General features: G+C 45.0%; 1 protein-coding gene across 1 annotated transcript in view; it reads left to right on the top strand.

Moving 5' to 3' along the window:
• LOC121839169 (phytanoyl-CoA hydroxylase-interacting protein-like) overlaps positions 1–25975 on the top strand; it is a 48645-nt gene extending 22670 nt beyond the window's left edge. The window contains exon 5 of the mRNA XM_042296574.1: positions 25963–25975. Coding sequence (XP_042152508.1) covers positions 25963–25975 — 13 coding nt within the window. The remainder of the gene's footprint in view (positions 1–25962) is intronic.
• The last annotated feature ends 553 nt before the right edge of the window (positions 25976–26528 follow it).

Genomic DNA, 26528 nt, shown 5'->3' with positions numbered 1-26528 from the left:
GGACACTCAGCACTGTGAGGACAGAGCTGCATATCCATGGGGACTAGGGAGGGACTCCATGGGGACAGCACTGTGAGGACAGAGCTGCATATCCATGGGGACTAGGAGGGACTCTCAGCACTGTGAGGACAGAGCTATGTATCCATGGGGACTGGGAGGGACACTCAGCACTGTGAGGACAGAGCTATGTATCCATGGGGACTGGGACTGGGGACAGAGCTCCAGCACTGGGAGGGGCACTCAGCACTGTGAGGACAGAGCTATGTATCCATGGGGACTGGGAGGGGCACTCAGCACTGTGAGGACAGAGCTATGTATCCATGGGGACTGGGAGGGGCACTCAGCACTGTGAGGACAGAGCTATGTATCCATGGGGACTGGGAGGGACACTCAGCACTGTGAGGACAGAGCTATGTATCCATGGGGACTGGGAGGGGCACTCAGCACTGTGAGGACAGAGCTATGTATCCATGGGGACTGGGAGGGGCACTCAGCACTGTGAGGACAGAGCTATGTATCCATGGGGACTGGGAGGGACACTCAGCACTGTGAGGACAGAGCTATGTATCCATGGGGACTGGGAGGGACACTCAGCACTGTGAGGACAGAGCTATGTATCCATGGGGACTGGGAGGGGCACTCAGCACTGTGAGGACAGAGCTATGTATCCATGGGGACTGGGAGGGACACTCAGCACTGTGAGGACAGAGCTATGTATCCATGGGGACTGGGAGGGACACTCAGCACTGTGAGGACAGAGCTATGTATCCATGGGGACTGGGCGGGACATTCAGCACAGCCTCAGGAGGACACATACAGAACGGTGATATCTAGTCAGTTGTACAACTGAATGCATTCAACTGAAATGTGTCTGAGAGAGGTGAGGGAGGGCTGCCTTAATCAACATCCACATCTTCCCGGGGAACAGTGGGTAAACTGCCTGGGGGACAGTGGGTTAACTGCCTTGTTCAGGGGCAGAATGACAAAGTTTTACCTTGTCAGCTCAGGGATTCGATCCAGCGACTTTTTGGTTACTGACCCAACGCTCCAAACACTAGGCTACCTGCCTCCTCCACACTCTAACCACTAGGCTACCTGCCTCCTCTACACTCTAACCACTAGGCTACCTGCCTCCTCTACACTCTAACCACTAGGCTGCCTGCCACCTCTACACTCTAACCACTAGGATACCTGCCTCCTCTACACTCTAACCACTAGGCTACCTGCCTCCTCTACACTCTAACCACTAGGCTACCTGCCTCCTCTACACTCTAACCACTAGGCTACCTACCACCTCTACACTCTAACCACTAGGCTACCTGGCTCCTCTACACTCTAACCACTAGGCTACCTGCCTCCTCTACACTCTAACCACTAGGCTACCTACCACCTCTACACTCTAACCACTAGGCTACCTACCACCTCTACACTCTAACCACTAGGCTACCTGCCTCCGCTACACTCTAACCACTAGGCTACCTACCACCTCTACACTCTAACCACTAGGCTACCTGCCTCCTCTACACTCTAACCACTAGGCTACCTGCCTCCTCTACACTCTAACCACTAGGCTACCTGCCTCCTCTACATTCTAACCACTAGGCTACCTGCCTCCTCTACACTCTAACCACTAGGCTACCTACCTCCTCTACACTCTAACCACTAGGCTACCTGCCTCCTCTACATTCTAACCACTAGGCTACCTGCCTCCTCTACACTCTAACCACTAGGCTACCTACCTCCTCTACACTCTAACCACTAGGCTACCTACCACCTCTACACTCTAACCACTAGGCTACCTACCTCCTCTACACTCTAACCACTAGGCTACCTACCACCTCTACACTCTAACCACTAGGCAACCTACCTCCTCTACACTCTAACCACTAGGCTACCTACCACCTCTACACTCTAACCACTAGGCTACCTACCTCCTCTACACTCTAACCACTAGGCTACCTACCACCTCTACACTCTAACCACTAGGCTACCTACCTCCTCTACACTCTAACCACTAGCCTACCTACCACCTCTACACTCTAACCACTAGGCTACCTGCCACCTCTACACTCTAACCACTAGGCTACCTGCCACCTCTACACTCTAACCACTAGGCTACCTGCCTCCTCTACATTCTAACCACTAGGCTACCTGCCACCTCTACACTCTAACCACTAGGCTACCTACCACCTCTACACTCTAACCACTAGGCTACCTACCACCTCTACACTCTAACCACTAGGCTACCTACCACCTCTACACTCTAACCACTAGGCTACCTACCACCTCTACACTCTAACCACTAGGCTACCTGGCTCCGCTACACTCTAACCACTAGGCTACCTACCACCTCTACACTCTAACCACTAGGCTACCTGCCTCCTCTACATTCTAACCACTAGGCTACCTGCCTCCTCTACACTCTAACCACTAGGCTACCTACCACCTCTACACTCTAACCACTAGGCTACCTACCACCTCTACACTCTAACCACTAGGCTACCTACCACCTCTACACTCTAACCACTAGGCTACCTACCACCTCTACACTCTAACCACTAGGCTACCTACCACCTCTACACTCTAACCACTAGGCTACCTACCACCTCTACACTCTAACCACTAGGCTACCTGCCTCCTCTACACTCTAACCACTAGGCTACCTACCACCTCTACACTCTAACCACTAGGCTACCTACCACCTCTACACTCTAACCACTAGGCTACCTACCACCTCTACACTCTAACCACTAGGCTACCTACCACCTCTACACTCTAACCACTAGGCTACCTGCCTCCTCTACACTCTAACCACTAGGCTACCTACCACCTCTACACTCTAACCACTAGGCTACCTGCCTCCTCTACACTCTAACCACTAGGCTACCTGCCTCCTCTACATTCTAACCACTAGGCTACCTGCCTCCTCTACACTCTAACCACTAGCCTACCTACCACCTCTACACTCTAACCACTAGGCTACCTACCACCTCTACACTCTAACCACTAGGCTACCTATGATTTTCTGATAAACCATTTTTTTTCTTTCACTATGTAAATTGATTGGATATGTTCACTTCAGTATTGATCCTAACATTGAGCATATGAATTATGGGCTCAAATACATATGCTTCTAACTTAGGCTATAGGCTAGGCTACCTGTCCAGCCTGTCTGTCTTCGTTGTTCTGTTGCGCCATTACGCACCCGGCCTCTCCATAACCATTAAATCTTCCCGGAGTCTCAGGACGAGCCAGACATGTTAACGTATCTCCTTTAGCTTACTAACAGCCTGCAATTTGCCACAATATTACCACAGTTTACAATCATTGCGTATTCACTTGCTAACAATAATACATTTGTCATTGCACTGTGTTGTTGTAGCCCTGGTATAATTATTTTCATAGGCCTATGGCTAATCAATAGTGGAGCTTTACGTGCCTGGCGACCACAGAGCACAGCCATGAGGAGCACTCTACAGATCTGACATTTCAGCACAGAGCGCAGCCTGGAGGAGCGCTGTACAGATCTGACATTTCACCACAGAGCGCAGCCTGGAGGAGCGCTCTACAGATCTGCCATTTCACCACAGAGCGCAGCCTGGAGGAGCGCTCTACAGATCTGACATTTCAGCACAGAGCGCAGCCTGGAGGAGCGCTCTACAGATCTGACATTTCAGCACAGAGCGCAGCCTGGAGGAGCGCTCTACAGATCTGACATTTCAGCACAGAGCGCAGCCTGGAGGAGCGCTCTACAGATCTGCCATTTCACCACAGAGCGCAGCCTGGAGGAGCGCTCTACAGATCAGCCATTTCAGCACAGAGCGCAGCCTGGAGGAGCGCTTTGCAGATCTGCCATTTCACCACAGAGCACAGCCTGGAGGAGCGCTCTACAGATCTGACTTTTTCACCACAGAGCGCAGCCTGGAGGAGCGCTCTGCAGATCTGCCATTTCACCACAGAGCGCAGCCTGGAGGAGCTCACTACAGATCTGACATTTCACCACAGAGCGCAGCCTGGAGGAGCGCTCTACAGATCTGACATTTCACCACAGAGCGCAGCCTGGAGGAGCGCTATGCAGATCTGCCATTTCACCACAGAGCGCAGCCTGGAGGAGCGCTCTACAGATCTGCCATTTCACCACAGAGCGCAGCCTGGAGGAGCGCTCTACAGATCTGCCATTTCACCACAGAGCGCAGCCTGGAGGAGCGCTCTACAGATCTGACATTTCACCACAGAGCGCAGCCTGGAGGAGCGCTATGCAGATCTGACATTTCACCACAGAGCGCAGCCTGGAGGAGCGCTATGCAGATCTGACATTTCACCACAGAGCGCAGCCTGGAGGAGCGCTCTACAGATCTGACATTTCACCATCTTTTTATTTTTTTTTGTCTTGGATTTTGGCAGGTAAATATTTTGCCTATAGCCCTAATATTTAGCTAATGAATGGCCAAATATCTAGCTAATATTTAGCTTCTTACTTTGGCTACGTATCACTAGCCTCTTCCATATATTCTTCTGAGCAACAGGCGATTGACATTTATTTTTGATCTTTTTTTTATACTAAACCTAATTGTCTATTCGGAGAAAGAAGCAGACTTGTTGTTGCTAATTGCTGATTGTAAAACAGGCCTATAGCATAGACAATGAATGTTGGGGAAAGTTGAGGAGAGAAAGTGCATTGGTGTAATCACTTTTGGCTGGTTATGATAACATGGCTGCATTGCAAATAGTTGCACAGTGAATACAGAGTTGACCACAGTGAAACATTTGACCCAAAAGGAATTGAGCAGCGAGGAACGAGCAACGAAGCAATCACATGCTGTTAATAAAGACTCCCAGGCTAAACGGTTTATGTTGATGAATTGCTAAATTAAAATACGAGTCGCTGTGTTATTTTTCATCAGACCTACATGTACATTGAAGTATTATTTGCCGTTGTCGCTATGACAACGAACACACCCTGAAAGCACTGAATATTCTGAACCAGTTAGAGACCTCATGAATGGTCTGAACCAGTTAGAGACCTCATGAATGGTCTGAACCAGTTAGAGACCTCATGAATGGTCTGAACCAGTTAGAGACCTCATGAATGGTCTGAACCAGTTAGAGACCTCATGAATGGTCTGAACCAGTTAGAGACCTCATGAATGGTCTGAACCAGACAGAGACCTCATGAATGGTCTGAACCAGATAGAGACCTCATGAATGGTCTGAACCAGTTAGAGACCTCATGAATGCTCTGAACCAGTTAGAGACCAGTTAGAGACGTCATGAATGGTCTGAACCAGTTAGAGACCTCGTGAATGGTCTGAACCAGTTAGAGAGCTCATGAATGGTCTGAACCAGTTAGAGACCAGTTAGAGACCTCACCAATGGTCTGAACCAGTTAGAGACCAGTTAGAGACCTCGTGAATGATCCGAACCAGTTAGAGACCAGTTAGAGACCTCGTGATTGATCCGAACCAGTTAGAGACCAGTTAGAGACCTCGTGATTGATCCGAACCAGTTAGAGACCTCATGGTCTTGTGTTACCATCTTGTTAATAGACAGTGTGCACTAGGATGCGTTGATCAGTGGATGGTGCAGGACTGTAGAACGACAAATGATTCACATTCCTCTGGTGTGGATGCTCACCAATGTTTTATAGTTGGTGGCCTACTAATTATGGTTATAGTTATTGGCTTGGTGTATGGGCCGGGCCTTAACTCTGACACAACACCACTAACGTTAGTATCACAAAGGATCTAGCTTACGCGTAGGCTTCACATCAGGAAACTTGATTGAAATAAATATACAATTACGCTTTTACAGATACAATTTTTTACTTGACTTTTATACTCTATAAATTTAGCCTTTCAAATGATTTACTCCGGGGAGTTTGCCATGGTGGGCTTCAGTAGTGAAGTAAAGTTGAATCCATCACTTTTGTTTGCCTGTGCTCATAGCAACATTCAAAAAAAGAGGTGAGTACGAAGGCAAGGAGAAGGGCAAAGTAAACACACACACACACACACAGCCTCCGATTCCAGCAGAACTAGTTCTCTGGGAGAGAGAGAGAGAGGAGTGGGGGAATCTAATTAAACCTCAGTTTTCAGGGCAATATGGAAAGGTTTTCAGCCACAAAGAGAGGGGACTTTAATTCTGTTTGGCTAATTGAATCTACGAGCAGTCCTGAGACTTTCAACTGTCAAATAACACACTGCCTTGGCGCTTACACACTTTCACACATTTAAGGACCACCCTCACCTCCTCTGCCTCATTCTCTCTCTCCTGCTCCCTCTCTCTTCCTCCTCCTGCTCCCTCTCTCTTCCTCCTCCTGCTCCCTCTCTCTTCCTCCTTGTGCCCCCTCTCTCTCCCTCCTTCTGCTCCCTCTCTCTTCCTCCTTCTGCCCCCTCTCTCTCCCTCCTTCTGCTCCCTCTCTCTTCCTCCTCCTGCTGCCTCTCTCTCCCTCCTTCTGCTCCTTCTTTCTCCCTCCTTGTGCTCCCTCTCTCCCTCCTTCTGCCCCCTCTCTCTCCCCCTCCTTCTGCCCCCTCTCTCTCCCTCCTTCTGCTCCCTCTCTCTCCCTCCTTCTGCTCTCTCTCTCCCTCCTTCTGCTCCCTCTCTCTCCCTCCTTCTGCCCCCTCTCTCTCCCTCCTTCTGCCCCCTCTCTCTCCCTCCTTCTGCTCCCTCTCTCTCCCTCCCTTCTGCTCTCTCTCTCCCTCCTTCTGCTCTCTCTCTCCCTCCTTCTGCTCCCTCTCTCTCCCTCCTTCTGCCCCCTCTCTCTCCCTCCTTCTGCCCCCTCTCTCTCCCTCCTTCTGCCCCCTCTCTCCCTCCTTCTGCTCCCTCTCTCCCCTCCTTCTGCTCCCTCTCTCCCTTCTGCTCCCTCTCTCCCTCCTGCTCCCTCTCTCCCTCCTTCTGCCCCCTCTCTCTCCCTCCTTCTGCTCCCTCTCTCTCCCTCCTTCTGCCCCATATCTCTCCCTCCTGCTCCCTCTCTCCCTCCTTCTGCTCTCTCTCTCCCTCCTGCTCCCTCTCTCTCCCTCCTGCTCCCTCTCTCTCCCTCCTTCTGCTACCTCTCTCTCCCTCCTTGTGCTCCCTCTCTCTCCCTCCTTCTGCTCCCTCTCTCCCTCCTTCTGCTCTCTCTCTCCCTCCTGCTCCCTCTCTCTCCCTCCTGCTCCCTCTCTCTCCCTCCTTCTGCTACCTCTCTCTCCCTCCTTGTGCTCCCTCTCTCTCCTCCTTCTGCCCCCTCTCTCCCTCCTTCTGCTCCCTCTCTCTCCCTCCTTCTGCACCCTCTCTCCATCTTCTCACTTTTTATATATTTTTCAAACCGTGCGGAAACGCTGGGAGACCACTTGTGTAAAATTGAGGCTAGTTGTTTATTCTTGACACAGCACTAATTTAAATGGCATTGCCTTCTCCTTTCCCCTGCTCTCCTTTATCACTCCCTTTCCTTATCCTTCTCTACCTCTGCCGTCCTTCCCATAATATGCTTCTGCCTCTCCATCAGTCTTCTCCTCCCCTATCTTCCCTCACTCCCCGTCTCTTTCCCCCCCTCGCCCTCTCTTCTGCTGCATGTGTTCCATTACCTTGCGTGGTTTCATTGATTTTCTCTCCATGGTAAAGTGCTATTGATTGGACTACATGCTCTGCTGCTGCTGAGGCCCTGGCACAAGTCCTGCAAACTAAGACTCCTTTCATCACTATTTTCTCTCTCTCTCTCTCTCTCTCGCTCTCTCTCTCGCTCTCTCTCTCCTCTCTTCCCCTCTCTCTCTCTCTCTCGCTCCCTCTCCCCATCTCTTTCTCTCAATTTCTCCCAAATCTATATTTCTGTTTATCTCCATTTCTCCTCTCTCCCATTTTCATTCTCCTCCTCCTTTTACTTTTTTTTTACCATGACTGTTTTCTCTTTCTCTCCTTCTCCTCCTCCCCCATAACCTCATTCTGTTTCCTCCTTCTCTCCTTCTCCTCCTCCTCCCCATAACCTCATTCTGTTTCCTCCTTCTCTCCTTCTCCTCCTCCTCCCCATAACCTCATTCTGTTTCCTCCTTCTCTCCTTCTCCTCCCCCCCATAACCTCATTCTATTTTCTCTCCTTCTCCTCCTCCCCCCCATAACCTCATTCTGTTTCCTCCTTCTCTCCTTCTCCCCCATAACCTCATTCTGTTTCCTCCTTCTCTCCTTCTCCTCCCCCCATAACCTCATTCTATTTTCTCTCCTTCTCCTCCTCCCCCCCTCATTCTGTTTCCTAACCTCATTCTGTTTCCTCCTTCTCTCCTTCTCCTCCCCCCCCCATAACCTCATTCTGTTTCCTCTCCTTCTCCTCCTCCCCCCCCATAACCTCATTCTGTTTCCTCCTTCTCTCCTTCTCCTCCTCCTCCCCATAACCTCATTCTGTTTCCTCCTTCTCTCCTTCTCCTCCTCCTCCCCATAACCTCATTCTGTTTCCTCCTTCTCTCCTTCTCCTCCCCCCATAACCTCATTCTGTTTTCTCTCCTTCTCCTCTTTTTGTCTTGCCTTTCAACGGTGAATGCCACATTGACTTTCCCCTCTCTTTCTGAAATACATTATTCTTCATGTGTACTTCTTTAGCCATTGATTAGGAGTTGAAGGGTATAGCTGGGGAAAATAGCGGGCCTGTTCAGAACAGAGCTTCTCAAGGCTAGAAATACATCCCTGGGACTAGTGTGTGTGTGTGTGTGTGTGTGTGTCTGTATGTGTGTGTGTTTGTGTACCAGATGTTTTCCATCTAGTAATGTAACCCATTCTGATATCTAAAATCATCTGTCAGTCATGGAATGACTAGCTAGCTTATTGCTGTGTCACTAGAATATTTGACTTGATGAGGTGCTGTTGGGAATGTGAAATTGAATCTTAGGTCAGGTTAGGTCAGGTTAGGTCAGGTTAGGTCAGGTTAGGTCAGGTCAGGTCAGGTTAGGTCAGGTGAGGTCAGGTTAGGTCAGGTGAGGTCAGGTTAGGTCAGGTTAGGTCAGGTTAGGTCAGCGGTACGGCAGTATAGGGATGATCTCTGTTTGTCTATGTCTATGTGTCTGTCTGTCTGTCTGTCTGTCTGTCTGTCTGTCTGTCTGTCTGTCTGTCTGTCTGTCTGTCTGTCTGTCTGTCTGTCTGTCTGTCTGTCTGTCTGTCTGTCTGTCTGTCTGTCTGTCGGTGTCTGTCTGTCTGTGTCTGTCTGTATATCTGTCTGTGTGTCTGTTTCTGTCTGTGTGTCTGTGTGTCTGTCTGTCTGTCTGTCGGTGTCTGTCTGTCTATCTGTCTGTGTGTCTGTTTCTGTCTGTGTGTCTGCGTGTCTGTTTCTGTGTGTCTGTCTGTGTGTCTGGATGTCTTACTGTTTGTGTGTCTATGTGTCTGTCTGTATGTGTCTGTATGTGTCTGTGCATGCGTGCGTGTGCGAGTGTGCATGTGTGTTAGGATGATGGAGTTGATGAGTTGGGAAATGTCTGATGGTTCTCATTCCAGGAATTGACTTGTTCCTCTCCCATGCAGCGTTCCAGAGAGCACTCACTCTGAAAACCTTTTGGAATGCTGACAGCTTGAACCTTCTCAAGAATAAAGCCATACATACATGGGACTGGGCATTAAAAACATATTCTCTCTCCCGCTGTCTCTCCCTCCCTCTGTCTCTCTCTCTCCCTCTGTCTCTCTCTCTCCCTCTGTCTCTCTCTCTCCCTCTGTCTCTCTCTCTCCCTCTGTCTCTCTCTCTCCTCTGTCTCTCTCTCTCTCCTCTGTCTCTCTCCCTCCCTCTGTCTCTCTCTCTCCCTCTGTCTCTCTCTCTCCCTCTGTCTCTCTCTCCCCTCTGTCTCTCTCTCCTCCCTCTGTCTCTCTCTCTCCCTCTGTCTCTCTCTCTCCCTCTGTCTCTCTCTCCCCTCTGTCTCTCTCTCTCCCTCTGTCTCTCCCTCTGTCTCTCTCTCTCCCTCTGTCTCTCTCCCTCCCTCTGTCTCTCTCTCTCCCTCTGTCTCTCTCTCTCCCTCTGTCTCTCTCTCTCCCTCTGTCTCTCTCCCTCCCTCTGTCTCTCTCTCTCCCTCTGTCTCTCTCTCTCCTCTGTCTCTCTCCCTCCCTCTGTCTCTCTCTCCCTCTGTCTCTATCTCTCCCTCTGTTTGTTTCTCTCTCCCTCTGTCTCTCTCTCTCCCTCTGTTTGTTTCTCTCTCTCTCTCTCTCCCTCTGTTTCTCTCTCTATCTCACCCTCTGTCTCTCTGTCTCCCTCTGTCTCTCTGTCTCCCTCTGTCTCTCTCTCTCCATCTGTCTCTCGCTCTCCCTCTGTCTCTCGCTCTCCCTCTGTCTCTCTCTCCCTCTGTCTCTCTCTCCCTCTGTCTCTCTCCCTGTCTCTCTCACCCTGTTTTTCCCTCCCCTCCCTCCCTCCCTCCCTCCTCCCCTCCCTCCCTCCCTCCCTCCCTCCCTCCCTCCCTCCCTCCCTCCCTCCCTCCCTCCCTCCCTCCCTCCCTCCCTCCCTCCCTCCCTGCCTCCCTCCCTGCCTCCCTCCCTCCCTGCCTCCTCCTTTGTTTCTCTCTCTCTCTCTCCCTGCCTCTGTTTGTTTCTGTTTCTCTCTCTCTCTCTCTCTCTCTCCTGCCTCTGTTTGTTTCTGTTTCTCTCTCTCTCTCTCTCTCCCTGCCTCTGTTTGTTTCTCTCTCTCTCTCTCTCCCTGCCTCTGTTTGTTTCTGTTTCTCTCTCTCTCTCTCTCCTCCCTGCCTCTGTTTGTTTCTGTTTCTCTCTCTCTCTCTCTCTCTCTCTCTCTCTCCCTGCCTCTGTTTGTTTCTCTCTCTCTCTCTCTCTCCCTGCCTCTGTTTGTTTCTGTTTCTCTCTCTCTCTCTCTCTCCCTGCCTCCGTTTGTTTCTCTCTCTCTCTCTCCCTGCCTCTGTTTGTTTCTGTTTCTCTCTCTCTCTCTCTCTCTCCCCTGCCTCTGTTTGTTTCTGTTTCTCTCTCTCTCTCTTCCTGCCTCTGTTTGTTTCTGTTTCTCTCTCTCTCTCTCTCGTCTAGTTTTCCCTCAGGATCGCTTCGATGTTCTTCTTCTTTGTTCATCTTCAAATGTAGACCGAGAGAATCTCTGTCTGATCTACATATTCTATTTCTATGTTAAATCTCAGAGGGTAATCCCTATCAGGTCATCACAGGGATGTATAATGTAACATTATGAGTTAAGAACCCATTGCTGAATTCCCATTGGCTCTCTAGAGAGAATCATTTCCCAAAAGAGACATAACCCCACCCATTACCAGGAAATCTCCCAGCCTAATTGGTCTATTGGACTGATTCATCTGTATTTTGCCATCCAATGCCAAACAAAACAGCACACTCAGAGTATTCCAGGAACCTTGGGTAATCTAATGATGCTGTCTAGCAATGGAACACAGTCTAATAACATTGAGAGGAAAGAGTGGGGCCTACTGTGGTTGTTTGTGTGTGTGTGTGTGTGTGTGTGTGTGTGTGTGTGTGTGTGTGTGTGTGTGTGTGTGTGTGTGTGTGTGTGTGTGTGTGTGTGTGTGTGTGTGTGTGTGTGTGTGTGTGTGTGTGTGTGTGTGTGTCTCTGTGTGTGTGTGTGTGTGTGTGTGTGTGTGTGTGTGCGTTTGACAGATTGGGGTCTAGTCTTCTATTTTAAATCCATTTGTTCTGTTTCAACACCTCAGTGATATTTACTTAATGGTAGTGAGAGAAGCATTGTCAGTCAATCTCACATGGCTTTCCGTATCACCCTGTCAAACTCACCTGGCCTTCCGTATCACCCCTGTCAATCTCACCTGGCTTTCCGTATCACCCCTGTCAAACTCACCTGGCTTTCCGTATCACCCTTGTCAAACTCACCTGGCTTTCCATATCACCCCTGTCAAACTCACCTGGCTTTCCGTATCACCCTGTCAAACTCACCTGGCTTCCCGTATCACCCTGTCAAACTCACCTGGCTTTCCGTATCACCCTGTCAAAACTCACCTGGCTTCCCGTATCACCCTGTCAAACTCACCTGGCTTTCCGTATCACCCTGTCAAACTCACCTGGCTTTCTGTATCACCCTGTCAATCTCACCTGGCTTCCCATATCACCCCTGTCAAACTCACCTGGCTTTCCGTATCACCCTGTCAAACTCACCTGGCTTTCCGTATCACCCTGTCAAACTCACCTGGCTTTCCGTATCACCCCTGTCAAACTCACCTGGCTTTCCATATCACCCTGTCAAACTCACCTGGCTTTCCATATCACCCTGTCAAACTCACCTGGCTTTCCGTATCACCCTGTCAAACTCACCTGGCTTTCCGTATCACCCTGTCAAACTCACCTGGCTTTCCATATCACCCTGTCAAACTCACCTGGCTTTCCATATCACCCCTGTCAAACTCACCTGGCTTTCCGTATCACCCCTGTCAAACTCACCTGGCTTTCCGTATCACCCCTGTCAAACTCACCTGGCTTTCCGTATAACCCCTGTCAAACTCACCTGGCTTTCCATATCACCCCTGTCAAACTAACCTGGCTTTCCGTATCACCCCTGTCAAACTCACCTGGCTTTCCGTATCACCCCTGTCAAACTCACCTGGCTTTCCGTATCACCCCTGTCAAACTCACCTGGCTTTCCATATCACCCCTGTCAAACTCACCTGGCTTCCCGTATCACCCCTGTCAAACTCACCTGGCTTTCCGTATCACCCCTGTCATCATTTTTAAAAAAGATTGAAAATGTTTATCCCCCTCCCCTTACACACACACACACGGTACGGCAGTAAAGGGATGATGTCTGTCTGTCTGTCACCCACACACACACACACACACACACACACACACACACACACACACACACACACACACACACACACACAGCTGTCTGTCTTTACTGGTTTGTCTTTAGCGATCTGTATTCAGTTGTCTGTCTTTAGCTGTCTGTCTTTAGCTGTCTGTCTTTAGCTGTCTGTCTTTAGCAGTCTGTCTTTAACTGTCTGTCTTCAAATGTCTGTCTAGCTGTCTGTCTTTACTGGTTTGTCTTTAGTGGTCTGTCTTTAACTGTCTGTCTTTAGCTGTCTGTCTTTAGCTGTCTGTCTTTAGCTGTCTGTCTTTAACTGTCTGTCTTTAGCTGTCTGTCTTTAGCTGTCTGTCTTTAGCTGTCTGTCTTTAGCTGTCTGGTTTTAACTGTCTGGTTTTAGCTGTCTGTCTTTAGCAGTCTGTCTTTAACTGTCTGTCTTTAGCAGTCTGTCTTTAGCAGTCTGGTTTTAGCTGTCTGTCTTTAGCAGTCTGTCTTTAGCTGTCTGGTTTTAGCTGTCTGTCTTTAGCAGTCTGGTTTTAGCTGTCTGTCTTTAGCAGTCTGTCTATAGATGTCTGTCTTTAGCTGTCTGGTTTTAGCTGTCTGTCTTTAGCAGTCTGTCTTTAGCTGTCTGGTTTTAGCTGTCTGTCTTTAGCAGTCTGTCTTTAGCTGTCTGGTTTTAGCTGTCTGTCTTTAGCAGTCTGTCTATAGATGTCTGTCTTTAGCAGATCCCCCACTGGATTGGCCTAGTGGTGGATAACTCCAGTCCTGCTGATTTCATTCAGTATCTCCCTGAGACTTCATTGATTAATTAATGTTATCGACTAGCCAGAGAGAGCACACATCAGGTTATCCACTCTCTGATTAAAAGGGAAAGATGAAAAACCCCTCAAGGAAGAGAGTTGTGCTCCTCTTCCAACAGGCAACACGTCTGTCTTCTGATCTAAATCCTCAATGAACTTGGGTCTAAATGACAAGTGATGCATAAGCACTTACATGACCCCACTTGCAAATAAAATAACCCTGATGCATACATAACACAGAAACGCATATACCCCGACCCCACCTCTCTGTACACAATATCTATGGAGGTTGTGATGGATGCCACATGCTGATGTGGTGTGTTAACCTCTGACCTGTAATTGAATGTGCTGGGCTTATGCACTACATCATAACCTGTAGGCTGCGGTTCACCGGCTGCTAAATGGTTGATAACCCCACACACACCCATTGACTGATACTCACATGTATGCTGAGACATACCTACACAGCACTGAGCTTTCTGAAATAAACCACCTGGAGTATACGCTTAACCCTTCACAGGACCCCACAGTCTACATCACCACTCACTTAACCCTTCACCGAACACCACAGTCTACATCACCACTCCACACCTAACTCTTCACAGAAGCCCACAGTCTACTTAATCCTTCGCAGGGTCAACTGTTGAGCATTCTGACTCGATCTAATTGCTGACGTCTCCCTCAAATGATTAGTGTTAAGTGATTGTCAGATTTCACTTCATTGAAGGTCTTGATGGTTGTGAGAGAGCAGAGTAGCAGAGTTAATGTCATCGTCATCTGTGATCGTCAAGCAGCATGTCACCCCTGTGATCATGAAGGGTAATTTACATCAATTTAGTAATCCTTCTTCGTTGGATTCATAAATCATATTGTAATAAAATGACATTAAACTTTTCCACGGCCCGTATTTAAATGGTTTGGAGTGATTTATTGTTGGATTTGATTGATAGGACTGCAGTAAGGAATAATCAGATCATCATCAAATTATTGGATCATGAACTCTGTTTTGAATTCTGCTACTCAGGGTTATGTTCAGTGGGCAGAGAATGGGAGAGGACATCTTGAAACAGAGAACAGGAGAAGACATATTGAAACAGAGAACGGGAGAGGACATCTTGAAACAGAGAACGGGAGAGGACATCTTGAAACAGAGAACGGGAGAGGACATCTTGAAACAGAGAACGGGAGAGGACATTTTGAAACAGAAAGGGAGAGGACATCTTGAAACAGAACGGGAGAGGACATCTTGAAACAGAGAACGGGAGAGGACATCTTGAAACAGAACGGGAGAGGACATATTGAAACAGAGAACGGGAGAGGACATATTGAAACAGAGAACGGGAGAGGACATCTTGAAACAGAGAACGGGAGAGGACATCTTGAAACAGAGAACGGGAGAGGACATTTTGAAACAGAGAACGGGAGAGGACATCTTGAAACAGAGAACGGGAGAGGACATTTTGAAACAGAACGGGAGAGGACATCTTGAAACAGAACGGGAGAGGACATCTTGAAACAGAGAACGGGAGAGGACATCTTGAAACAGAACGGGAGAGGACATATTGAAACAGAGAACGGGAGAGGACATATTGAAACAGAGAACGGGAGAGGACATCTTGAAACAGAGAACGGGAGAGGACATCTTGAAACAGAGAACGGGAGAGGACATTTTGAAACAGAGAACGGGAGAGGACATCTTGAAACAGAACGGGAGAGGACATATTGAAACAGAGAACGGGAGAGGACATATTGAAACAGAGAACGGGAGAGGACATCTTGAAACAGAGAACAGGAGAGGACATCTTGAAACAGAGAACAGGAGAGGACATCTTGAAACAGAGAATGGGAGAGGACATCTTGAAACAGAGAACGGGAGAGGACATCTTGAAACAGAACGGGAGAGGACATCTTGAAACAGAGAATATCTTGAAACAGAGAACAGGAGATGACATCTTGAAACAGAGAACGGGAGAGGACATCTTGAAAAAGAGAACAGGAGAGGACATCTTGAAACAGAGAACGGGAGAGGATATCTTGAAACAGAACAGGAGAGGACATATTGAAACAGAACGGGAGAGGACATATTGAAACAGAGAACAGGAGAGGACATCTTGAAACAGAGAACAGGAGAGGACATCTTGAAACAGAATGGGAGAGGACATATTGAAACAGAGAACGGGAGAGGACATCTTGAAACAGAGAACAGGAGAGGACATCTTGAAACAGAGAACGGGAGAGGACATCTTGAAACAGAGAACGGGAGAAGACATCTTGAAACAGAGAATGGGAGAGGACATCTTGAAACAGAACGGGAGAGGACATCTTGAAACAGAGAACGGGAGAGGACATCTTGAAACAGAGAACGGGAGAGGACATCTTGAAACAGAGAACAGGAGAGGACATCTTGAAACAGAGAACGGGAGAGGACATCTTGAAACAGAGAACAGGAGAGGACATCTTGAAACAGAGAATGGGAGAGGACATCTTGAAACAGAACGGGAGAGGACATCTTGAAACAGAGAACAGGAGAGGACATCTTGAAACAGAGAACGGGAGAGGACATCTTGAAACAGAGAACAGGAGAGGACATCTTGAAACAGAGAACGGGAGAGGACATCTTGAAACAGAGAACGGGAGAAGACATCTTGAAACAGAGAATGGGAGAGGACATCTTGAAACAGAACGGGAGAGGACATCTTGAAACAGAGAATATCTTGAAACAGAGAACAGGAGAGGACATCTTGAAACAGAGAATATCTTGAAACAGAAAACAGGAGAGGACATCTTGAAACAGAGAATATCTTGAAACAGAGAACAGGAGAGGACATCTTGAAACAGAGAACGGGAGAGGACATCTTGAAACAGAACGGGAGAGGACATCTTGAAACAGAACGGGAGAGGACATCTTGAAACAGAGAATATCTTGAAACAGAGAACAGGAGAGGACATCTTGAAACAGAGAACAGGAGATGACATCTTGAAACAGAGAACAGGAGAGGACATCTTGAAACAGAGAACAGGAGAGGACATCTTGAAACAGAGAATGGGAGAGGACATCTTGAAACAGAGAACAGGAGAGGACATCTTGAAACAGAGAATATCTTATCGAAATTGCAACAAGCGGTTCTGTGAAAATTGAATTTAATCAGAATTTACTGACAGATTTCTGGATTGGGCTGCGCTCAGAGTATCCTGCCTTAGCAAATCACGCAACTTTGTTTGTTAAGACACTGATTGCCCTTTGCAACCACGTACCTATATGAGAGTGGATTCTTGGCCCTTACTAGCATGAAAACTAAATACAGGCACAGACTGTGTGTGGAAAAGACTGAGACTCTCTCCAATACAACCCAACATTGCAGAGTTATGTGCATCCTTTCATCCTTTCAAGCCCACCCTTCTCATTAACCTGTGGTGAGTTATTCACAATTTTTGATGAACAAAAGGTTTTATATGAAAGATGGCTAAATAAATAGCAAAATGATTGATTATTATTATATTATTATTTGTGCCCTGGTCCTACAAGAGCTCTTTGTAACTTCCAACGAGCCGGGTTGTGACAATTATAATCATTCTTATGTTTAATAAATGTATCTTATAGTGTGTGTGTGTGAGGCAGGCTTACAATGATGGCAAAAAAACAACATTTGAGAGTGTGCTGACCCTGGTGCTAGAGGGGGTACAGCTGGAGGTTGAATGTTTGCAGGGGTACTGGGCTATAACATCTTTGGGAACCACTGGTCTAAATCATAGAAGAGTGGCAAAAAGAAAGAAAGTTCACAGCGTACTGTATATACGTAGAAAATGAATAGGAAATCAATATCGATATTACTCCTTCAAAACAATGTCCTTGGTTTGAAATGTCAGGAAAGAGAATAGTGCTTAAAGCATTGAACATCCATGTGCTGAAATGTTATATAGTCTCTCAGCTTTCCTGAAGTCTGATGTAACTGATGTACTAATGTACTAATGTACTGATGTACTAATGTACTAATGTACTAATGTACTGATGTACTGATGTACTAATGTACTAATGTACTGATGTACTAATGTACTAATGTACTGATGTACTGATGTACTAATGTACTAATGTACTAATGTACTGATGTAACTGATGTACTAATGTACTAATGTACTGATGTACTGATGTACTAATGTACTAATGTACTGATGTAACTGATGTACTGATGTACTAATGTACTAATGTACTGATGTAACTGATGTACTGATGTACTAATGTACTAATGTACTGATGTACTAATGTACTAATGTACTAATGTACTGATGTACTGATGTACTAATGTACTAATGTACTGATGTAACTGATGTACTGATGTACTAATGTACTAATGTACTGATGTACTAATGTACTAATGTACTAATGTACTGATGTAACTGATGTACTGATGTACTAATGTACTGATGTACTGATGTAACTGATGTGCTGATGTAACTGATGTACTAATGTACTAATGTACTGATGTAATTGATGTACTAATGTACTAAAGTACTGATGTACTAATGTACTAATGTACTAATGTAACTGATGTACTGATGTACTAATGTACTGATGTACTAATGTACTGATGTAACTGATGTACTGATGTAACTGATGTAATGATGTACTAATGTACTGATGTACTAATGTAACTGATGTACTGATGTACTGATGTAACTGATGTACTGATGTAACTGATGTACCGATGTACTGATGTACTAATGTACTGATGTAACTGATGTACTGATGTAACTGATGTAACTGATGTAATGATGTAATGGTGTACTAATGTAGTGATGTACTAATGTACTGATGTAACTGATGTACTGATGTAACTGATGTAATGATGTAATGATGTACTAATGTACTGATGTACTAATGTACTGATGTAACTGATGTACTGATGTACTGATGTAACTGATGTACTAATGTACTGATGTACTAATGTACTAATGTACTGATGTAACTGATGTACTGATGTACTGATGTATTGATGTAACTGATGTACTGATGTACTAATGTACTGATGTAACTGATGTACTGATGTAACTGATGTACTGATGTACTAATGTAACTGATGTACTGATGTACTGATGTACTAATGTACTAATGTACTGATGTAACTGATGTACTGATGTAACTGATGTAATGATGTAATGATGTACTAATGTACTGATGTACTAATGTACTGATGTACTGATGTACTGATGTAACTGATGTACTGATGTACTAATGTAACTGATGTACTGATGTACTGATGTATTGATGTAACTGATGTACTGATGTACTAATGTACTGATGTAACTGATGTACTGATGTAACTGATGTACTGATGTACTAATGTAACTGATGTACTGATGTACTGATGTACTAATGTACTAATGTACTGATGTACTGATGTACTGATGTAACTGATGTACTGATGTACTAATGTAACTGATGTACTGATGAACTGATGTAACTGATGTACTGATGTACTGATGTACTAATGTACTGATGTACTAATGTACTAATGTACTGATGTAACTGATGTACTGATGTAATGATGTACTAATGTACTGATGTACTAATGTACTTATGTACTAATGTACTGATGTAACTGATGTACTGATGTAACTGATGTACTGATGTACTGATGTACTGATGTATTGATGTAACTGATGTACTGATGTAACTGATGTACTGATGTAACTGATGTACTAATGTACTAATGTAACTGATGTACTGATGAACTGATGAACTGATGTAACTGATGTACTGATGTACTAATGTACTGATGTAACTGATGTACTGATGTACTGATGTAACTGATGTATTGATGTAACTGATGTACTGATGTAACTGATGTACTGATGTACTAATGTACTAATGTACTGATGTGACTGATGTACTGATGTAACTGATGTACTGATGTAACTGATGTACTGATGTACTAATGTAACTGATGTACTAATGTACTAATGTACTGATGTAACTGATGTACTGATGTACTAATGTACTGATGTACTGATGTAACTGATGTACTGATGTAACTGATGTACTGATGTACTGATGTACTGATGTAACTGATGTACTAATGTACTAATGTACTGATGTAACTGATGTAATGATGTACTGATATAACTGATGTAATGATGTACTGATATAACGGATGTACTGATGTACTGATGTAGTGATGTAGTGATGTACTGATGTACTGATGTAACTGATGTAATGATGTACTGATATAACTGATGTAATGATGTACTGATATAACTGATGTACTGATGTACTGATGTAGTGATGTACTGATGTAGTGATGTAGTGATGTAACTGATGTACTAATGTACTGATGTAACTGATGTACTGATGTACTAATGTACTGATGTAACTGATGTACTGATGTACTAATGTACTAATGTACTGATGTAACTGATGTACTAATGTACTAATGTACTGATGTAACTGATGTAACTGATGTACTAATGTACTGATGTAACTGATGTAACTGATGTAACTGATGTAACTGATGTAACTGATGTACTAATGTACTAATGTACTGATGTAACTGATGTAACTGATGTAACTGATGTAACTGATGTAACTGATGTACTAATGTACTAATGTACTAATGTACTGATGTAACTGATGTACTGATGTACTGATGTACTAATGTACTGATGTAACTGATGTAACTGATGTAACTGATGTACTGATGTACTAATGTACTAATGTACTGATGTAACTGATGTAACTGATGTACTGATGTACTAATGTACTAATGTACTGATGTAACTGATGTAATGATGTACTGATGTACTAATGTACTAATGTACTGATGTAATGATGTAACTGATGTACTGATGTACTAATGTACTAATGTACTGATGTAACTGATGTAATGATGTACTAATGTACTAATGTACTAATGTACTGATGTAACTGATGTAACTGATGTACTGATGTACTAATGTACTAATGTACTGATGTAACTGATGTAATGATGTACTGATGTACTAATGTACTAATGTACTGATGTAACTGATGTAATGATGTACTGATGTACTAATGTACTAATGTACTGATGTAACTGATGTAATGATGTACTGAATAGCGCAGCAACAAACAGAAACAAAAAAAAAACAGGAATATAATCTGGGACAAGAACACACACACAGACTTAAACACGCAAACATACACACACACAGACTTAAACACGCAAACATACACACACACAGACTTAAACACGCAAACATACACACACACAGACTTAAACACGCAAACATACACACACACAGACTTAAACACGCAAACATACACACACACAGACTTAAACACGCAAACATACACACACACAGACTTAAACACGCAAACATACACACACACAGACTTAAACACGCAAACATACACACACACAGACTTAAACACGCAAACATACACACACACAGACTTAAACACGCAAACATACACACACAGACTTAAACACGCATACATACACACACAAAGACTTAAACACGCAAACATACACACACAAAGACTTAAACACGCAAACATACACACACAAAGACTTAAACACGCAAACATACACACACAAAGACTTAAACACGCAAACATACACACACAAAGACTTAAAGACGCAAACATACACACACAAAGACTTAAACACGCAAACATACACACACACAGACTTAAACACGCAAACATACACACACACAGATTTAAACACGCAAACATACACACACACAGATTTAAACACGCAAACATACACACAGACTTAAACACGCAAACATACACACACACAGACTTAAACACGCAAACATACACACAGACTTAAACACGCAAACATACACACACACAGACTTAAACACGCAAACATACACACAGACTTAAACACGCAAACATACACACACACAGACTTAAACACGCAAACATACACACACACAGACTTAAACACGCAAACATACACACACACAGACTTAAACACGCAAACATACACACACACAGACTTAAACACGCAAACATACACACACACAGACTTAAACACGCAAACATACACACACACAGACTTAAACACGCAAACATACACACACACACACAGAGTGGATTTGGACATTTGGAGGAGAGTAAACAGAGAAGGGTTCATGATGTCTGTGTGTGTTTAGGCCTGAGGTGGTAGAGGGGGTCTGTTTCTGTGGCTAAATAAGTGTCCGTGTTAGTGAGAAGAGAGAAGAGAGAGAGAGGGGGAGAGATTTTTGAGTATTATTTGTAAGGGTGTGCAGTGTGTGGGCAGTGTTTGGGCAGTGTTTGGGCAGTGTTTGGGCAGTGTGTGGGCAGTGTGTGGGCAGTGTTTGGGCAGTGTTTGGGCAATATGTGGGCAAGTCCTGCAGGCTCTAGTTTTGTCTTATCTTGATTATTGTCCAGTCGTGTGGTCCAGTGCTGCAAGGAAAGACCTAGTTAAGCTACAACTGGCCCAGAACAGAGTGGCACGCCTTGCTCTTCATTGTAATCAGAGGGCTGATGTAAATACTATGCTGCCGGTCTCTTTAGGCTAAGAATTGAGGAGAGACTGAGTCCATCAAATCTTCATTTAAAAAGAAACAATGTGTTGAAAATTCCAAATTGTTTTCATAGTCAACTTACACACAGCTCTGACACACACTTACCCAACCAGACATAACACCAGGGGTCTTGTCACAGTCCCCAAATCCAGAACAAATTCAAGAAAGCGTACAGGATTATATAGAGCCATTATTGCATGGAACTCTGTTCCATCTCATATTGCCCAAATGAACAGCAAACCTGGTTTCAAAAGACAGATAAAGCAACACCTCACGGCACAATGCTTCTCCCCTATTTGTCCTTGATAGTTTGTGTGTACGTATTGATATCTAGGCTACGTGTGCCTTTAAAAAATGTTGATGTAGTTCTGTCCTTGAGCTGTTCTTGTCTATTAATGTTCTGCATTATGTCATGGTTCATGTTCTGTGTTGGAAGAGGAAAAGGAGCTGCTGCTTCTACAACAGCTAATGGGAATCCTAATAAAATACCAAATACCAAAATTCCAAATGTTTGGGCAGCGTTTGGGCAGCGTTTGGGCAGTGTGTGAGCAGTGTTTGGGCAGCGTTTGGGCAATGTGTGAGCAGTGTTTGGGCAGCGTTTGGGCAGTGTGTGAGCAGTGTTTGGGCAGCGTTTGGGCAGTGTGTGAGCAGTGTTTGGGCAGTGTTTGGGCAGCATTTGGGCAGTGTGTGAGCAGTGTTTGGGCAGCGTTTGGGCAGTGTGTGAGCAGTGTTTGGGCAGCATTTGGGCAGTGTGTGAGCAGTGTTTGGGCAGCGTTTGGGCAGTGTGTGAGCAGTGTTTGGGCAGTGTTTGGGCAGCGTTTGGGCAATGTGTGAGCAGTGTTTGGGCAGCGTTTGGGCAGTGTGTGAGCAGTGTTTGGGCAGCGTTTGGGCAGTGTGTGAGCAGTGTTTGGGCAGCGTTTGGGCAGTGTGTGAGCAGTGTTTGGGCAGCGTTTGGGCAGTGTGTGAGCAGTGTTTGGGCAGCATTTGGGCAGTGTGTGAGCAGTGTTTGGGCAGCATTTGGTTAGCGCGTGGGCAGTGTGTGGGCAGTGTGTGAGCAGTGTTTGGGCAGCATTTGGGCAGTGTGTGAGCAGTGTTTGGGCAGCATTTGGTTAGCGCGTGGGCAGTGTGTGGGCAGTGTGTGAGCAGTGTTTGTGCTGTGTTTGGGTAGTGTGTGAGCATTGTTTGGGCAGCGTTTGGTTAGCATGTGGGCAGTGTGTGGGCAGTGTGTGTGCTGTGTTTGGGTAGTGTGTGGGCAGTGTTGGGCAGTGTTGGGCAGCGTTTGGTTAGCGTGTGGGCAGTGTGTGGGCAGTGTGTGTGCTGTGTTTGGGTAGTGTGTGGGCAGTGTTGGGCAGTGTTGGGCAGGGGTTTTGAGGGGTTAGGAGCATCACCTGGTCTGGGTCATGGGCCAGTAGTTAACCTCTCATACACCTCATACTCACCCTTCTGCAACTTAGATATCACCTACAGGTATACAGTTGAAGTGGGAAGTTTACATACTCCTCATACTCACCCTTCTGCAACTTAGATATCACCTACAGGTATACAGTTGAAGTGGGAAGTTTACATACTCCTCATACTCACCCTTCTGCAACTTAGATATCACCTACAGGTATACAGTTGAAGTGGGAAGTTTACATACACCGTAGCCAAATACATTTAAACTATAATTCCTGACATTTAACCCTAGTAATAATTCCCTGTCCCAGGTCAGTTAGCATCACAACTTTGTTTTAAGAATGTGAAATATCAAAATAATAGTAGAGAATGATTTATTTCAGCTTTTATTTCTTTCATCACATTCACAGTGGGTCATAAGTTTACATACACGCAATTAGTATTTGGTAGCATTGCCTTTAATTTTTTTTAAACTTTGGTCAAACATTTCAGGTAGCCTTCCACAAGCTTCCCACAATAAGTTGGGTGAATTTTGGCCCATTCCCCCTGACAGAGCTGGTGTAACTGAGTCAGGTTTGTAGGCCTCTTTGCTCTCACATGCTTTTTCAGTTCTGCCCACAAACATTCTATAGGATTGAGGTCAGGGCTTTGTGATGGTCACTCCAATACCTTGACTTTGTTGTCCTTAAGCCATTTTGCCACAACTTTGTAAGTATGCTTGGGGTCATTGTCCATTTGGAAGACCCATTTGCGACCAAGCTTTATCTTCCTGACTGATGTTTTGAGATGTTGCTTCAATATAGCCACATGATTTTCCTTCTCATGACGCCATGTATTTTGTGAAGTGCACCAGTCCCTCCTGCAGCAAAGCACCCCCACAGCATGATGCTGCCACCCCCGTGCTTTACGGTTGGGATGGGGTTCTTCGGCTTGCAACCCTCCCCCTTTTTCCTCCAAACATAACAATAGTCATTATGGCCAAACAGTTCTATTTTTGTTTCATCAGACCAGAGGACCAAAAAGTACGATCTTTGTCTCCATGTGCAGTTGCAAATCGTCGTCTGGCTTTTTTATGGCAGTTTTGGAGCAGTGACTTCTTCCTTGCTGAGCGGCCTTTCAGGTTATGTCAATATAGGACTCGTTTTACTGTGGATATAGATACTTTTGTACCCGTTCCCTCCAGCATCTTCACAAGGTCCTGCTGTTGTTCTGGAATTGATTTGCACTTTTCGCACCAAAGTACTTTAATCTCTAGGAGACAGAACGGGTCTCCTTCCTGAGTGGTATGACGGCTGCGTGGTCCCATGGAGTTTATACTTGCTTACTATTGTTTGTACAGATGAACGTGGAACCTTCAGTATTTTGGAAATTGTTCCCAAGGATGAATAAAACATTTTTTTGAGGTCTTGGCTGATTTCTTTTGATTTTCCCATGATGTCAAGCAAAGAGGCACTGAGTTTGAAGGTAGGCCTTGAAATACATCCACAAGTACACCTCCAATTGACTCAAATGATGTCAATTATCCTATCAGAAGCTTCTAAAGCCATGACATCATTTTCTGGAATTTTCCAAGCTGTTTAAAGGTACAGTCAACTTATGTATGCATGTATGTAAACTTGTATGTAAACTTCTGACCCACTGGAATTGTGATATAGTGACTTATAAGTGAAATAATCTGTCTGTAAACAATTGTTGGAAAAATTACTTGTCATGCATAAAGTTGATGTCCTAACCGACTTGCCAAAACTATTTGTATGTTTAACAATATATTTGTGGAGGGGTTGAAAAATGAGTTTTAATGACTCCAACTTAAGTGTATGTAAACGTAACACTTCAACTGTACATTACCTCTCTCTGACCAACCAGATCTCACAGTCTCACATCAGAAGTTCACATTCATCCATGTCTCTCAAACGTAACATTTAGAAGTTGTTCCAAATGTCAAATTTCAAAGTGTTTAATGTTAAGTTAAGGTGTTAGCTCTGAATTTTTCAGGTTAGGGTTACGCTTAAGCATTACTTCAGAAATCTTGAGGTTACGTATTATCTCCGAGTGATTAAGTTAAGGGTTAAGATTCAGGGCTTTAAGGGTTAAAACAAAAATATCTAAACAATTTTCTATCGCTGGATTCTGGAACCAGAAGCGGATGCTTACGTCAATCCACTATCCCCGTCCACAACACCCTAGAAAAAACTAAACCTACTTGAAGGTAACAGAGCTCACTGTTGCCCCTAGTGGCCGGTTTCCACCTCATCTCCCAACGTCCTCAGACATGGATGGACGTCGAATATTGACTTGTAATCACGGCTGATCTGGCTGCTCTGACTCTGTATAGAGGATAGATGTATAGATTGCCCACAATCTATACATTACTCAATATGTACCGTTATCAACCAGCTCCCTCACTGAGATGCAGTGGTGGACAAAGTACCCAGTGGTCATACTTGAGTAAAAGTAAAGATACTGTTACGTTCCCCAGTTCCTGTGTTGTGGTTTTGTTTGTATGTGTGTGTTTCAGGGTGGCTTCCTGAAATTCCCCCAAGCAGCTGATTGGCCGGCCCCAATTGCTAATTGGAGCTGACCCCGCCCTCTCGTCAGGATACAGCTGTATCCCATTGCAGACTCCTTCTCCAGCTTTAAAAGCCAGTGTTCCTTTGTAAGAGGAGAGCTGAAGGTTATATCATATGTTGGTTGTTGTGTGCTTAGAAAGAGATTTGGTATGTACTATGTTAGTTGTTGCTGAGAAAGAGATTTGGTATGTACTATGTTAGTTGTTGCTGAGAAAGAGATTTGGTATGTACTATGTTAGTTGTTGCTGAGAAAGAGATTTGGTATGTACTATGTTAGTTGTTGCTGAGAAAGAGATTTGGTATGTACTATGTTAGTTGTTGCTGAGAAAGAGATTTGGTATGTACTATGTTAGTTGTTGCTGAGAAAGAGATTTGGTATGTACTATGTTAGTTGTTGCTGAGCAACAATTTGGTATGTACTATGTTTGTTGTTGCTGAAAAGAGATTTGGTATGTACTATGTTTGTTGTTGCTGAGAAAGAGATTTGGTATGTACTATGTTTGTTGTTGCTGAG

The sequence above is a fragment of the Oncorhynchus tshawytscha genome, linkage group LG14, assembly GCF_018296145.1.
Source record: "Oncorhynchus tshawytscha isolate Ot180627B linkage group LG14, Otsh_v2.0, whole genome shotgun sequence".
Lineage (NCBI taxonomy): Eukaryota > Metazoa > Chordata > Actinopteri > Salmoniformes > Salmonidae > Oncorhynchus > Oncorhynchus tshawytscha.
Note: the sequence above shows the minus strand (reverse complement) of the source record. Positions and strands in the feature narration are given on the sequence as shown.